Here is a 16791-nt window from a genome sequence, read left to right on the forward strand (position 1 = left end):
GTGCCATGTATGAGTGTATGTGCATGTATGGTGCGTGTGTGTAGTGTGGTGTGGTGCGGCACGTGAATGTGCATGTATGGTGCGTGAGTTTAGTGGCACATGTGTATGTGGATGTGTGGTACGCGAATGCATGATGTGGTACCTGTGTATGTACATGTAAGGTGCATGTGTATAGTGTGTGGTATGGTATGTGCGTGTATGGTGTGGAGTGTGCACAAGTGATGTGGTGTGGTACATGTGTAAGTACATGTATGGTGCATGTGTATAGTGTAGTGTAGCATGGTGTGGTGGTTGTGTGCATGTATGGTGTGGAATGTGCACGTGTGATGTGTGGTGTGTGGGTGTGCATGTATGGTGCACGAGTGTGTGTAGTGTAGTATGGTGTGGTGGGTGTCTGTGCATGTATGGTGTGATGTGGTGTGGCACATGCGTACGTACATGTATGATGCACGTGTGTGTAGCATGGTGCATACTCCACACTCCTCTGGGACTCTCAAGCTTCCCTGCCTCCTCCGTGGGGACCCCTGGGTGAGGTCTTGCTGTAGGGGAGCGGGTGCTGCTGTGCGATTCTGGTCCAAATGGTTCAGCCGGGAAGAGGTCCCTGGCTGCATCCCTGCAGGGTGGTGGCTGAGCCCATGCCTCGACCCCAGGGCCAGTCCCCGCCATGTGTGCCATCCTGAGCAGGGCCACAGAATGGATATCCCACATAGGCAGGACCCCTATGGCCGCCTGACCCCAGAGGGCTGAGGCCCTCGGTGAAGCAGGTGACCAGGCGGGTGTGGGGTTTGGTGTCAGCTCCGCAGCATCACTGCCGCTCAGCGTATGAGTTTCCACTCTCAGCAGTAAATGAACGAGCAACTGTAGGTGCCTCCGAGTGCTGGGAGAGGGGACGCTCAGCCAGCCAAGGGCCTTTGCTCCAGGGAAGTAAACTGGGACATTTCCTGGGGGGCGCGGGCTGGGCTGGAGAAGCTGGGCCTCCTGGCAGGGGCTGGCATACTGTCCAAACACCGCATGGGCAGCCAGACACTCCTCACCTGGACCTCGGGCTTCTCACCTGAACCAGCGGGTGGTAATCCCTGCCCCTCAGGCAGCATCAATGTGACCTGCCTAGTGCACAGTGAGCCTGAGGCAATACAGTCACCACCGGGGACTCCTTGGGGAAGAGGCCCCCAGACTGCGAGGTGCCCTTGCAGAAGTTCTGCACAGGGGCCGCGGCCGTCCAGGAGATGGGAGGGCCCCTGTCTGCACCCTGTCTGGAAGGGGAGTGGGTTGAGCAGGCCCCTTGGCCTCCCTGGTATAGGTAAGGCAAAGGCAGCTAGAATTTGGGACAGAATACCCGCAGAGGGGAGAGGAGCCGCACAGACGGAGAGAAACACGCACCAGGGTCCCATCAGGGTCTTCGAATGAACACCGACCTACACGTTCTGTAAAACCCCAGGACGCCAAAGAGTAGCTTTTGAGGAAAGAACAATCCCCCGACGGTAAGACAAACAATTCCTGCGCCCTGCACAGAAATCACCCTCGTCCCTCCAGCCAGTGTGCAGACACTTCTGAATACACAGGATTCTAGGGTCACACCTTGGAAGGACTAAATCACCCCAAGGAAAGGCCACTCCAGCCTCACTCTAGTGAGCTTAAAACAAACCTGAAAAAGACCAAATTAATCTACATGGGGCGTAACAGCCTGCCAGAAAGTGTAATATTCTTTAAAGGAACGTAACAAAACTTCGCACTCAACAATGTAAATCTCCACATGTTCATAATCAAAAATTTACTAGACAGACTCAGTAGCAGAAAAACATATCCCACAAGCAGAGGACAAATCACAGATGCTCCTTGACTTACGATGGAGCTACATCCCAGTAAGCTCATCTTCGGCCGACAGATTGCACGTAAGTGGTCCACAGTCGACAGAAACAGACCTAGATATGACAGTGACAATGAATTAGCAGAAAAGGAACAATTATCTTAAATTTGCTCCATATGCTCAAGGGTATTTTTTTTTTTCCCAAGGGTATTTTTTAAAGCATGATTATGATTAGAAGAGAAATGGAAGACACTGGTGTGCTTTTTTTTTTTTTTTTTTTTTTTTGAGATAGTCACTCTGTCACCCAGGCTGGAATGCAGTGGTGCGATCATGGCTCACTGCAGCCTCAAACTCCCAGGCTCAAGTGATCCTCCCGCCTCAGCCTGCCGAGCAGCTGGGGACTACAGGCATGTGCCATCACACCTGGCTAATTTTTTTTAAATTTTTTTATACGGAGTCTTGCTCTGTCGCCCAGGCTGGAGTACAGTGGCGCAATCTTGGCTCACTACAACCTCTGCCTCCCAGGTTTAAGCGATTCTTCTGCTTCAGCCTCCCAAATAACTGAGACAACAGGAGTGTACCACTGTGCCCGGCTAATTTTTTATATTTTTAGTAGAGACAGGGTTTCACCATATTGGCCAAGCTGCTCTTGACCTCCTAACCTCGTGATCCACTGGCCTCAGCCTCCCAAAGTGCTGGGATTATAGGCGTGAGCCACAGCATCTAGCTTTTTAAATTTGTTTTAAAGATGAAGTCTCACTGTGTTACCCAGGCTAGTCTCAAACTCCTGGGCTCAAGCAATCCCCCTGCCTCAACCTCCCAAAGTATTGGGATCACCAGTGTGAGCACCAGCCTACCTGGAAGACATTTTTTAAAATACCAAAACCAAATTTATAGAGATGAGAAAATACAATGGCTTATACGGAAAACGGCCACGGCGTAACAGCAGCTTAAAAGAAAGATCAGTGAGCTTGAAGACGTGAAAACAGAATCTACTGAAAATGAAACGCAAACTGAAGAAGGTGAGCAGAGACTCACGGACCCATGAGTCCAGAGCAAGCAGCCCATTCGAGTACCTGGGACTGTAGGAGGCAGGGTAGGAGTCTGTGAATAGCTGGAATATTTCCAAATTGCATAAAAATGACAAATCCTACTAATCTTGACAAACCCCAGAACACACACACATACCCTAAAGCTTATCAAATTGCAGAAATCCAGGGATAAAGAGAAAAAAATCAAAACCAGCCGCAGAATACTTACATGATGACTGATACATCATGTATCAGTCAAGAGACAGAAACGTTTAACACGAAGAATGATTCAAAAGGAACAGAGGGTTCCACTAACATGTAAAGAGACTTCCAAGAACAGGGGCGCTGAGACCTCGGGAGAACCTCCACCTCCAGGACTGAGACAACAAACCTACAAGCATTGAGTCTGGATCCCCGTGAGAACCTCGGAACCCCACGTCGGCTGAGACGCAGCTCTGACCTGAGTGGGGCTATGAGGTGCCAGGTGGTGCAGTTGGCCGAGGTGCAGCAGGCCAAGGCCTGAGAGCAGGCAACCCGGGGCAGGAGTGCCAGTGAGACTCACCCAGAAGCTCTCCCTGGGGCAGGAGGGAGGCAGACCCCCTGGGAGCTGGACAAAGACAAGGAAGCTTAGCAGGAATCCTTCCCACCATGATGAATGAACCTGGGTGTCGCTAAACTCCTGGAGACTGTCACTGAGAGCCCCCGCCCCCACCGTGAGTTTGGCAGGCACGCACCATGGAAGCCAGGAAAAGCAAGCACACTGGAACCAGGAGGGCAGGCCCTCCCTCCTGTGGAGTCCCTCCAGTTCCTTCCAGTGAGAGCCAAACACTGTGCCAACCTGCAAAGGAGGGCACAGGGAGGGCCCAGCTCCAGGGTCACACAGCAGGGCTGAGAAGGGTGCGCTGGGCACGGAGAGGCAAGACAGGGACAGCTGGAGACACCGTGTGGGGGCCACACACATCTGCACGTGCACATGCAATCGTCATCCCCCAACCATGAAGCACAAAACAGGGCTCAACAAATCTAAACAGAGGGAAGTCAGCAAAGTAAATTCTGAGACCACAATGGAATTAAAACCAGAAACCAGAAACAACCAATTCTGGAGGAAAACCCTAAATGTTTGGAAATTAAACCATACTTCCAAATAACCCACGGACCAAAGACATCACAAGGGAAACCAGAAAGAAAAACGTATCACGTCAACATATACGGGGTGCAGAAGATACACAGAAAGCTCTCCTTCCCAGAGGGGCCCTCGTGGCTGGTCAGCTGCTACTGGCTGCTGGCAGGAGGCCTCAGTTCTCTGCCATGGTACCCTTTGTAGGCTGGCTGAGTGCCCTCGTGACCTTGCGGCAGGTTTCCCCCAGGGTGAGTGATCTAAGACTGGGTGACCCAAGCTTTTGGTAAGGTGGCCTCGGAGAACAGGATCAAGGTTAGGTCTGGATCGTAGGTGGGCAGCGTCACTGGCTCCTACACCAGTCTGTAGGAACCGCAGGTCGGCCCCCTGCAAAACTCCACACCACACACTGTGGGCCTTCCGAGTCGATCATAAGCCATCACAGCCGCGAACACGAGGCATGAGGATGCACTGCGTTTTCCATGCTGGGGTCGGGGTCTGGGATGAAGGACTGGCAGGATCTTCTAAGAGAAACGTGCATAACTGAGAGTCAGCAATTCCACACGCAAGTACACGCCCAACAGAAATTGCTTACATATGTTCCAGAAGACAGATGCTAGTTGGGGGCGGTGGCTCGTGCCTGTAATCCCAGTGATTTGGGAAATCAGGGCAGGAGGACTGCTTGAGGCCAGAAGTTCGAGACCAGCCTGGGCAGCAGAGCAAGACACCATCTCTACAAAAACTACAAAAATTAGCCAGCATGCTGGCACACACCTGCAGTCCCAGCTACTCAGGAGGCTGAGGTGGGAGGATCACTTGAGCCCAGGAGGCTGAGGTTGCAATGAGCCAAGGTCACACCACTGCACTCCAGCCTGGGCAACAGAGCGAGACTCTGTCTCTAAAAATTAAAAAAACAAACAAACAAACAAAAACAGAAGACAGGTGCCAGCATGTTCATCACCGCACTATTCCTAACAGCTGAACTGTTGAAACTACCCAAACGCCCATCAATAATAGAATGAACGCGCTGTGAATTTTCACATAATGGAGTACTTGGCATAGCACTGAGAATGAACAATCCACAACCACAAGCAACAAGGGGGATGAGCCTCAGAGGGTGAAGCAGAAGCAGCCAGAGCAACAGAGGGAAACAGGTCAGGCCGGCCAGCAAGCGTGTGCAGTGCCTAGAAGGGAACATGGGCATGGGGGCTTCTCAGCAGGTGCTAAGTGTCCTGCTTCTCATCGGTAGTCACACACGTGCATTCAGTTGCTGAAATCCCAGTTCTAGTATTTCACACGCACTTTTCAGATGTACAGTACACATACTGTAAGCAAAATGGAGAAAGAGGGGCTGGGCATAGTGGCTCATGCCTGTAATCCCAGCACTCTGGGAGGCCAAGGTGGGAGGACTGCTTGAGCCTGGGAGGTTGAGGCTGCAGTGAGCCGAGATCACACCACTGCACTTCAGCCTGGGTGACAGTGTGAGACAGTCTCGAAGAAAGTGCTTAGAATTAAATACAACAGGTTGGGTGCAATGGCTGACACCTATAATCCTAGCACTTTGGGAGGGCAAGGCGGGAGGATCACCTGAGGTCAGGAGTTGGAGACCAGCCTGGCAAACATGGCAAAACCCCATCTCTACCGAAAATACAAAAATTAGGCAGGCGTGGTGGTGGGTGCCTGTAATTCCAGCTACTTGGGAGGCTGAGGTAGAATAATGGCTTGAACCAGTGAGGCGGAGCTTGCAGTGAGCCGAGATTGCGCCACTGCACTCCAGCCTGGGCAACAGAGCGAGACTCTGTCTCAAAAAAAAAAAAAAAATACAATGACCACATTTTTTAATTAAAGAGGTAGAACAAAGTCCAAGGAATGAATGTCCCAAAAGTAGAATACACAGAAACTAAAAAATAACGGAAGGGAGCAGATGAAATTGAAGGCGTGAGATCCTCGCAGATGGCAATCAGGGTGGCGATGTCTCACAGAACAGACCCAGCTGCGAGGCAGTCACAGCGGACAGAAAGGCGGTGGGTACTGCTGTTCTGGGTGAAGGGGCAAGAGACAGAACCCTAAACACATGCGGAGCTGGGTTCCACCCACACAACTGTACGAGGTATTTCCGGGAGACTTTGGGCAGGTGAACAGGAACCAGTCTATCAGTCAAGGTACCAGCAAGAAGGCGGCTGCACCATCCACTGAGACACACAAACGGCTACCGGCAGAGGGACCAACACAGGACCAAGGCAGGATGCTGAGGAATAGCAGGAAGCTGGCACCGCTGGGGAGGAAGCAGAGCCTCGGAGAAGCCCTGCAGTCCTCGTGGAAAGACGCGGCCCTGTGGGGAGGCCATTCGGTCTCAGTCCAGGCCCCTCCGCTCTGCGGCCGTAGCCCAAAGCAGCCACAGATGAGACGTGGACAGGCAGGCATGGCTGCGTCCATAAAAGCTTATTCTCAGACAATGAAATGTGAATTTCATGATTTTCATGTCACGAAATATATTTTTAATTTATTTTCAACCATTTTTAAAACGTAAAAAAGCCATTCCCAGGCCATCTATCAGGCTGCGGGCGGGATGCAGTGCATGGGCCTGTCTGCCAGCCCCTATCTTAGGTGAAGATGCCAGCAAGGCAAACCTGAACCTCTCCTAAAACCAAGACTTTGAAAGCAGATTATGAACGAGAGAGCGTGCCCTGCGCCAGCTGCCCCAGCAGCGTGAAGGAGACCAGGCTGCTCGTACAGGATGGTGGTCCAGCGTGGCCCCTGCCTTCTAAAACCCCTGATCCCCAGCAGAGAGAAGTGGGCCTCAGCTTTGCAGACAGCACTGTTTCCAGATCAGTGTTAAAAGGAAAACAAGGCACTTATGAAAAATTTGAAGCATTCCAGCTTTTGATCCACAGAAGGATTCTCAGTCCCCAGCGATACCCCACATCAAAGTCATCGCCAGCATGAACCTGTTCCTGTGTGGAGACTTCATCACTGGAGAGCAGGCAGGAGCCGGCCTGAACGAATTATGTGATGTACCCAAAAGCCTGCCCATCACAGAAGCCTCTTCCCAATTCACGCAGTGCGCACCTCACTCGCACACAGTGCAGGCACCCAGGCGTTTTGCTTGGTACATTATGTTGCTGCTAAACATTCCAGGAGGTTGCAAAGGTTCATCCTTGCTAACTGGTGACTGAAATTCAGCAACATCCCTGCGGCTCTGCAGTGTGCGCCAAGGTCAAATCAAATCACGACGACGTCCTCAATCACCTCCCTGTAAACCGGGTGCCAGCCGGGCCCGTGTGCTCACACTTCCTGAAACAAGTTCACCGTCTGCCCCAGCGCTGCCGGACAGAGCTCCCTGCGACTCCGAAACACATTTCTCACTTCCCACAGGGGAGCCACTCTCCAGGAGCAGCTCCTGAGCACAGGGGTATGGCTGCGGCTGGGGCTGGGGCGGGCTGAAGCGTTCATGCTGCGTTTCAACAGCCTGTGCGGCGAGCGGCTACTGCGGGGCAGCGCATCACCCGGACGCTGACACGGCGTGAACAACATGAAAAAGTCCACCGTGCCAGGAACACCGGCCCACAGATGCTCCTAGAGGAAGACGCAGCAGACATGAAGGGCAGACGAGAACAGCAGAAACACAGCTGTCGCCACCACAAGCTCGCACGCGGCCTCCAACGTGAAAAGGAAGCGCTTCGAGAGTTTCCACTCCACTGGTCTGGCTTCCCTTCTACCAGAAAGGGGGCACAGGCACCCAGCAAGAGCCTGTGCTGGTGACACAGCATGTTCTTTCTAGAGCCCAGGGGACAGTCCCGTCCTCTGAGCTGGTCACAACTGACCTCACCTTTTCCTTCTTGAAGGGAGATGCCAGGATGCAGGGGAACAAATGAAAAAGCTTTTCCTAATTTGAGGTGAGAGGCACCACTGACCGCCACAATCAGCAACTCAAGGTTGCTTCCCCGGGCCTCATCTTCTTGGCCTGTCCGTTGGGCCCGGGCGGGGGACTCCGGTGCCGCTGCTTCTTCTCCAGCTGCTGCTGTAGTCTCTCCTCTTTCTTCTTCAGGTAGGAGGTCATGTTGTCGAACGTGGCCTTGTAGAGACTGCTGAAGTTGGCGTCCGCACCAGCAGAGCCTGTGATGGGGGAACAAGGACAGGTGCCAGGTGCGGCAGGAACATGGGACTCGGCCGCCACAGCGGGCCCCCTGCAGCCGGGAGTTACTTTGTGACACCTGGAGTCCTCAGTGGAGCATGGAGGGCATCTTCTGGGATGGTTCCCCATGGTACCCACCTCCTGGCACCCACACCCTGGCTGGACCTGAGGACTGCCTCCTAACAGAACGGGGCAAAGACGAAAGAATGTATCGGAAACCAGGGCACCAAGGCTGGGCCTCCACCCTGCCAGCACTCTCTGCTCACGCACCCAGAGAAAGCCACTACTGCACCATGCGCCGCCCAGTGAAGCAGCCCAGGTGGCCAGGGATTGGAAGCAGCGGTCTCTGGCCAACAGCCAGAGAGGCCCCCTGTCCTGCCGACAACCCGGACTAAGCGAGGTCAGGCCCTGCCTGGTGAAGTTGAGGTGGCCACCTGCAGAGACACAGCTCAGCGGAGTCCAGACCCCTGACCCACAGCAACAGTGAGACGCTCAGGGTGGGGTGCTTTAAGGCATCGAGTGTGGGATAACATGTTCTGCAGCCACAGGGAATGGACATGGATTTCATCTACTTTATCTAAATGCCAAGGACTGGGGGGCAATGACTGACCACAGGCACACAGAGACGGCCTCAGCCTGGCCAGGAAACCACAGGCCCAGCCGGTAACTCACGCACCAGCGATGGCCTGAAGCCCGTCCATCCGGCAGGTGGCGCAGCCACCCCGCCCCTCCAGTGACTCTGCTGCTTGTGGGACACTCAAGCAGCAGCCCTCCCCCGTCCCTCTCCCAACAAGGCCCCCAAGTCTGCGCGGGGAACGTGCCACTCTATCTATGAAACGTCTCAGGAGAGCGAGCCCGGGCTTTGGACTGAGAATGTTGTGCAAGGTGACACTAAACAGGTCCAGGCTACCTGTGGCCTAGAGCACGGGGGCCATGAGCACTGCAGATGCCCAGCCATGAGCACTGCCGCCTGCAGTCCCTGACACAGCCAGTGACAGGCCCACTCGGAGTGTTTCTAAAGCAGATCCCAACCACACTGGGGGGGCCCAACCCTGCCTGTCTCAACCCTCAACATCCTAAGTAAAGCAGGAGGGAGAGAAGCCTCAGAGGCAGACCCAGTGCGCCACCACCACTCAGGAAGCTTGGCAGAAGGCGGTTGGGCCACCGTCAGCGGCAATTCCTCCGACCTGCGTTTGATTCCCTCCGGAGCTCCAAGGAACCTCAGTGCTCACTGCAGCGGGTCTGGCTTTGCAAGACTTCCTCAGAGCAGCAACTTCCTGTCGTGAATGAGGTACCAGGATTCCGTGCTGGGCTAACCCATCCTGCAGACACCATCGCCTCCAAGACAGCGCAGTGCTGGCGCAATGGCACACCCAGAATTACAGTGCGCCGTGTCCCCCGAAAATGTTCGTCCAGCTCCTCCCTCAGCCCGACTGCTCTCCTTCCTGCAGCCGCAGCCACACAAGTTGCTGACCAGATTCCCTCCCCTCAGCTGAATGTTCCCGTCAGGACAGTGACCATCCAGCCTCTGCTCAGCCTCCTGAAGACCCCCACGCCTCTGGCTGGACCCCCACCTGACCTCCCAGTGGGGTCCTGCACTTGCTGACGCACGCTGTAGTGGGATCAATTCCCTCAACACCGTGGACCAGGCCCGAGGCAGCACAGCGCCCGCTCCCTCTGGGAGCCACCAGATGCCAGCCCTGCCCTGGGGACCTTCAATGCCCACTCTGAAGGCAGGTGGTGAGTGGGGGATGCTGCTCAGACCCTGAGCCCCTGGTTCCTGCATGGCTCTCGTTAGCCTGACTCCCATGGGGGGGTCCTCCTTCTGCTGTGCGCCACCCTCCTCCTGCCCCGGCCCGCCTTCTGGATGGGTACACACGCTTACCCTCCCTCTTTATCTGCACACCGGGTCCCTCGGGCGGGTCACAGTGTGTGCTTCTGCTTTCTCTGGGGACCACGCTGGGTGTGACCCCCAAGGGCAGCCTGCACCTGTGTTCTCACCTTCCAGCATGGCCCAGTTCCCACGAAGAACACCAGAGATTTTCTTTAACACGGCGCTCTCAGGAACAGACTGCAGGTGACAAACGGAAAACCTTCATCAGAAAGAGGCAGGCCTGGAAACCCAGCACCAGGACGCAACACACACTGGCCACAGAGGCTTGCAGGGGAGGTCCCCGCCTGGTGCCTGGTGACCCCCATTCGCCTTCCATGGAGACCCGGGGAGGCAGCACCCACAGCTAGCCCATGATGCCAGGGTGAGCTCTTCACACCCAGCTCATCAACCTCAGGGTTCCAGCAAGTGCAACAGGCACCCACTGGGGACATCATGTGGCCCGCCACTTCTCAGGTAAAAAAAGCTAGATGGCTTAAAAGTGCTTCCAGGCCAGGTGCGGTGGCTCACGCCTGTAATCTCAGCACTTTGGAAGGCCAAGGTGGGTGGATCACCTGAGGTTGGGAATTCGAGACCAGCCTGACCAACATGGAGAAGCCCGTCTCTACTAAAAATACAAAATTAGCCGGGTGTGGTGGCGCATGCCTGTAGTCCCAGCTACTCGGGAGGCTGAGGCAGGAGAATCACTTGAACCCAGAAGACGGAGGTTGTGGTGAGCCAAGATCGTACCACTGCACTCCAGCCTGGGCAACAAGAGTCAAACTCAGTCTCAAAAAAAAAAAAGAAAGTGCTTCCAAAGTGCTCAAATGAGCTTTAGTAAATGGGCATCTACTCCACTCAACTACACAGCAACCCCGTGAGACACGGCGGGCAGGAGCATTGCTCCCACATTACCAGGAGCGACACAGACAAGGTACAAGGCTCAGCCCGTGCCCCAGGCCCGAGGCTGTGCTAACCCAGCCTGCAAGTGTTAGTCTCACACACCCTAGCCACACTGAGTGCCAACTTCATCACTAAGTGTGGTGTGGGGGGCACACACTCTCCTGAAAAAAGAATTGCTACAGACATCACCACACGGGATAAGCCAGCCAGGCACCCGCTCCCTTCACCCACAGTGGAAGCCCCAACCACTGCCCCTCAGGACACAGACCCTGGGCCCCAGAAGTGGCTGAGTTGAAAAAGGCTCACGTTTGGACCCAAAAACCACAGCTGCCGCCCCACACCCCGAGGCTCGTGGAACAGGAGGGCACAGGACATCAGGAAGGTGCCGAGGCTCACCTGCCACTGGTCGCCCACAGGCTTATGGAAGGCAGGGCATAGGACATAAGGCAGGTGTCGAGTCTCACCTGCCACTGGCCACCCACAGGCTTATGGAACAGCAGGGCACAGGACATCAGGAAGGCACCAAATCTCACCTGCCACTGGCTGCCCACAGGCTTATGGAACGGCAGGGCACAGGACATCAGGAAGGTGCCGAGTCTCACCTGCCACTGGTCACCCACAGGCTTATGGGACAGCAGAGCACAGGACATGAAGAAGGTGCCCGAGTCTCACCTGCCACTGGCCGCCCACAGGCCTGTAGAGCACCAGGGGTGCTTCCTGGCAGTCCTGGAGCACCCACAGGCCCTGGGTCTCCTCAAAAGCCACATCCCACACTTGGTGCTGGAGCGCCAGCTGCTGCCTGTACACCAACTGCTGTCTGCGGGCGTCCAGCTGGAAGATGTAGACCACAGGAGTGCTTGCCATGAAGAAAGAGAGCACGATTACTAGGACTGCAGGCCCACAGTCACCGCTCTGCAGGCAGCACCCCAGACGACGCAGCCCTCACTGGGGCCACCTCAGGAGAGCCTGCGCTAAAAGCTCCAGCTGCGCCACTCCCAAGTGCCAGCGCCGGGGAAACCATGGGGTGATGCACGCTCATGGTTTAAGTCCTAAGCTCTGGGGAGGCTCATGGTGCAGCAACAGATAATCACACGGTACAGGCGGGCAGGGCGGGAGGACGCCTGCCCTGGGCTCAGACACAGGCTTTCCTCTCACATCTGCGTACTTCTAGAACGAGCTAAGAGACCTCCCCAAGTTGTCATAAGGACAAGATGCAAAGTGCCGAAAGCACCAAATAGAATACCTTTCCTGACACACAGAGGCTGCTCGGGAAGAAGCAGCAGAACTGCACTCCACCCCTAAACCCACCTTGTCAGCACCGCCAACCCCAGGGGGGGTCCCATCCAACCAGCCCCGAGCAGGGAATGAGGTGATGCCACCGCGACTGGCCCAGGGGAAAGTCTGTCATCTCAGAAGGCCAGGCAGAGGCTGCTGATGCTCTTTACGCCAGGGCAGTTCAAGGCTGCAGAGCGCTGGCTGAGAGGAGCCCCCACCCTCAGGCAGCAGCAGTCATCAAAAGTGACATTCTCAGGGGGAGGTGCTAGACCAACACCACCACTGTCCAGGACATCTTCATTAAGGACGTGGGCCAGTGGCCAACCCCCTAACTCTTCCCCCTGCAGGTCTGCAGAACCGGAGGCCATAGAGGTGCCGCCGCAGCTTACCCGTCGCACAGAAGCGCCACGCAGTTCTCCTGGCACCAGAACGCAATCCTGGACGCAGCAAACCTCTGAAAGAAGCAGCCCATTAATTTCACGCCAGCTGCAGGGGCCCGACGCTGGGCGCTCTGATCCAACAATAGCAAAACCGAAGGACGCCCACGCCCCCACATACCAAGGAAGAGGAAATAGCACTGGAACGTTCTGGAATCAGCAGAGAAAGGAGGGTAGCTGATTCCCTGTTTCCCATGCAGATGACAAAAGCCCCCCAGTGGCTCTGGCACTCCCTACAGGGCCTGTGACAGCCTCCAAAGCCAACAAAATGGGTCAGACAGTGAGGAGAGGAGGGAGCGGAGGACACAGGGAAAGGAAGAGACGAGAGCTACACATACCACTGCCCTGGGAGCTCCCACACTTCCTGGCAGAGGAAATAGTAAAAATGAAGAAGACGGCCGGGCGCGGTGGCTCAAGCCTGTAATCCCAGCACTTTGGGAGGCCGAGACGGGCGGATCACGAGGTCAGGAGATCGAGACCATCCTGGCTAACACGGTGAAACCCCGTCTCTATTAAGAAATACAAAAAACTAGCCGGGCGAGGTGGCGGGCGCCTGTAGTCCCAGCTACTCAGGAGGCTGAGACAGGAGAATGGTGTAAACCCGGGAGGCGGAGCTTGCAGTGAGCTGAGATCCGGCCACTGCACTCCAGCCTGGGTGACAGAGCGAGACTCCGTCTCAAAAAAAAAAAAAAAAAAAAAAAAAAAATGAAGAAGAGGCCGGGCACAGTGGCTCACGCCTTTAATCCCAGCTACTCAGGAGCCTGAGGGGGAGGTTGCTGTGAGTCGAGATAGCACCACTGGACTCCAGTCTGGGCAAGAGTGAGACTCCATCTCAAAAAAAAAAATTTTTTTTTAAATGAAGGAAACTTCCAGGAACCTGAGTCCATGTGAAGCATGGAGGAAAAGGCCTGGTCCTCTCTTACACGGCTGCCTGGCAGGGGGCAGAGGCCACACCACACAGTTCTCTAGGAAACAGAACAGACCATTTGGTGGGAAACTTCGCCAAGGCCTGGGCTTTCAGGGCATCATGAGATTGCTCCAAGCTGGCCGGAGAATGCTGGAGTGGGCCTGGTCCCACCCCTACCCCACCTGGCTGGCAGACCCACAAAGGTGCATGCTCAAGCACTTCTACTCCTTCCACTTCAGAAAAGGATTAGAGGTCTTCCTGTACATTAACTGTTTGCATGCAACGGTGAGACAAACTATTTCCCACTGACGTGACTAGCCACCTTCAGAATTTGAAATATGAGATTTCCCTCACACAGGAAGAAGTCTGGCATTGAGAGCAAACGTTTCCAATGGCGAAGTGCCTTTTCACTCAAGCCAAGCGACTGCAGGTGCCTACAAGCACTCAGTCGCCCAGGAGTGAACAGAAGCAACTACCTGGGGGGCCTGGGGGTCCACCAGCTCCTGTAGACTGGCCAGGTGACAGCAGTGCAGCTGGCGGCCGCTCCTGTACTCCCAGAGCCTCAGGGTGCCATCCTGCACACACCAAACACACAGGTTAGCACACGGTCGCAGGGCTTCCGTCAGGCAAGGTGACAGAGAGGACAGCTGCATGTGGTCAGGGGTCCACTCAGTGACAGCCATGCCACCTACCTTCAGGAATTAAAGGCTCTCTGCTCGGACTGCGTAAATCACTCATGCAAATCATCAAGAACAAGAGTGGGGAAAGGAAGGTGACCGACTGCCTGTTTCTTGAGTGCCAATATGCCCAGGCAGATGACAAAGGCAATGAGGCAGATCCCAGCAAAATGAGCCAAGGCCACCAGACAGCCAGGTTATCATCTGCCAGGAGGCCAGACCACATCTGCTATGCCCGGGCCAGGCGTAGACAAGGGAATGCACACAGGTGCAGACACTTCACTTCCCACAGGGAGACACGCGTGGCCTCACGAGCGCGTGGCCACTGTTCCATTTCACTAAGGATGACAGGAAGGACATGGTCATCGGCAACCATTCCATGGCGACTGGTACAACCCTTCAGGAAGCCAACACGGGAACCAAGAGCCTCCACGCTCTAAAACCACCATAAATGGAAAAAAGGGTTTCTCTTTTTTTCTTGGTTTTATCTGTTGCTTTTTTTTTTTTTTTTTTTTGAGACGGAGTCTCGCTCTGTAGCCCAGGCTAGAGTGCAGTGGCCGGATCTCAGCTCACTGCAAGCTCCGCCTCCCGGGTTCACGCCATTCTCCGGCCTCAGCCTCCCGAGTAGCTGGGACTACAGGCGCCCGCCACCTCGCCCGGCTAGTTTTTTGTATTTCTTAGTAGAGACGGGGTTTCACCGTGTTAGCCAGGATGGTCTCGATCTCCTGACCTCGTGATCCACCCGTCTCGGCCTCCCAAAGTGCTGGGATTACAGGCTTGAGCCACCGCGCCCGGCCTATCTGTTGCTATTTTTTTTGTTTAATTGAAATGGGGTCTATGCCACGCGGCCCACTGCAGTGCAGTGGCTATTCACAGGCTTGCTCCCGGCTCACTGCAGCCTCTGACTCCCAGGTCCAGGCAATCCTACTGCCTCAGCCTCCGAGTGGCTGGGACTACGGTAGGAGCCACCACACCTGGCTTAAAAAAATTCATTACAGCACTAATGAAGTGGAGAGAAATAAATCAATACTCACTAAATCTAATGAGAGAGTGTCTGTGCACTACCTGTGAGTATTTTTAAAAGACTAAATGAAAAAGATGAAAAGTAAATACCCCAAACAGCTAACAGTAGATGCATATCCTCTGGGTGCCAAGGTAAGAGTGGATGTATGAATGCACACACACACACAGGCGCACACACGCACACACACCTTGCCACAAATGTGGCAGATAAACATGGAGACTAACACACACATCTACAGGCATTTCACTCACCTCCAAACCTCTCTATGATGACAAGAAAAAGATATTTAATAACCATGAACCCACTAAGACAAAGACAAGAGGTAAGTAGAGAAGGCAGCCGCGGAGAGACAACAAGGAAACCTGGGGACTAGAGGCCGGGGAACAAACACGCCAGCCACAGAGAAGCCCGAGAGGTGCCAGGACCTTCCGAAGACCAAACTGGGCCAGGAAACTGAAGGCCAAGGTGGTGAGGGGAGCTGTCAAATGTCTTTCCAAAGAGAAGCAGGACCTCCCCAATGCATCCTCAGCCCCAAACTCCAGGCCAAACGGAGCCGAGAGGCCCTGTCTCGGGGATGCCAAATACCCACTGAGGAGAGGGCCACCTAGCCCCTTCGCACTCACCTCCCAGAGACCCAGGGGACAGACCTGGGCAAGAGTGAAGGCCGGGACACTGACCACCCAGAAGAGACCGACTGACCCACACGTTCTACGGGGTCCACAGGCAAGGGGCTGCTGCCCACACTCAGACACCTGCTCTGAAGCCCCTCGGGCCCCATCCTGGGCGCACGCATCCAGCCTCTGAGGCCGGCTGGTGCTGATTCCCACCACACACAGGCAGATGGGATCACCAGACAGCCGACGAAAACCTCCAATGAGAAAGGCGGCAACACGCTCCAGAGAAGGGAATCAAACACAACGCCAGGAACAAATCGAAGAAAGACAAGCCCATGCTCATCTCAGGAGATAAGAGACACGTGCGCTATCCGAGAATGGGTGGCTGCAAAAAAGAACGTGCCGAGGGCAAGAAAGAACTGAAGATTCAAAATAATCCTAATAAAACTCAAGTCTCCACAGAAGGCTGGAAGTAAAGCTGAGGCAATCTCCCAAGTAAGACTATTCCTAAAGGAGTAGAAACACGAGATTGAACAGGAAAGAAAAGAAATCAGAGAATTATGGCCAGGCATGGTGGCTCTCGCCTATAATCCCAGTAGGTGGAAGTGGGTGGATTGCTTGAGGTCAAGAGTTTGAGACCAGCCTGGCCAACCTGGCAAAACCCCATCACTACAAAAGTATAAAAAGTGAGCGGGGCGTGGTGGTGTGTTGCCTGTAATCCCAGCGACTCGGGAGGGCTGAGGTGGGAGGATTGCGCGAGCCTGGGAGGCAGAGGTTACACTGAACCGAGATCACGCCACTGCACTCCAGACTGGGTGACAGAGCAAGACCCTATCTCAAAAAAAATAAGAATCGGAGAATTAAAGTGGTTCAACTAACACAAGCTTTAGAAAAAGCCAGCAGGAAGCGGGGATAGAGAACAGAAAGCAATTACGTAAGAAAATGCCCCAGGTCGGAGGACACTGGAGATCACTGGCTGCACAGCCAATTCCTC

The 16791-nt window shown here is 54.6% G+C and overlaps 1 protein-coding gene across 5 annotated transcripts in view; it reads right to left on the reverse strand.

The window, feature by feature from the left end:
- Nucleotides 1-339: 339 nt before the first annotated feature.
- Nucleotides 340-16791, reverse strand: part of WDR4 (WD repeat domain 4) — a 36767-nt gene continuing 20315 nt past the window's right edge. For 2 of the 5 annotated variants that reach the window (XM_031665774.1, XM_031665777.1), the window contains 5 exons: nucleotides 13959-14057; nucleotides 12528-12592; nucleotides 11536-11719; nucleotides 10092-10161; nucleotides 340-1922 (listed from right to left, as the gene is read on the reverse strand). In XM_031665774.1, coding sequence (XP_031521634.1) covers nucleotides 1666-1922; nucleotides 10092-10161; nucleotides 11536-11719; nucleotides 12528-12592; nucleotides 13959-14057 — 675 coding nt within the window. In that variant the 3' untranslated portion in view covers nucleotides 340-1665. Of the gene's footprint in view, nucleotides 1923-7054; nucleotides 8072-10091; nucleotides 10162-11535; nucleotides 11720-12527; nucleotides 12593-13958; nucleotides 14058-16791 lie in introns of those variants that run through there. The other 3 variants (XM_031665778.1, XM_031665775.1, XM_031665776.1) reach the window with 2 other exon arrangements.

The sequence above is a fragment of the Papio anubis genome, chromosome 4 (genome assembly GCF_008728515.1).
Source record: "Papio anubis isolate 15944 chromosome 4, Panubis1.0, whole genome shotgun sequence".
Taxonomy (NCBI): Eukaryota; Metazoa; Chordata; class Mammalia; order Primates; family Cercopithecidae; genus Papio; species Papio anubis.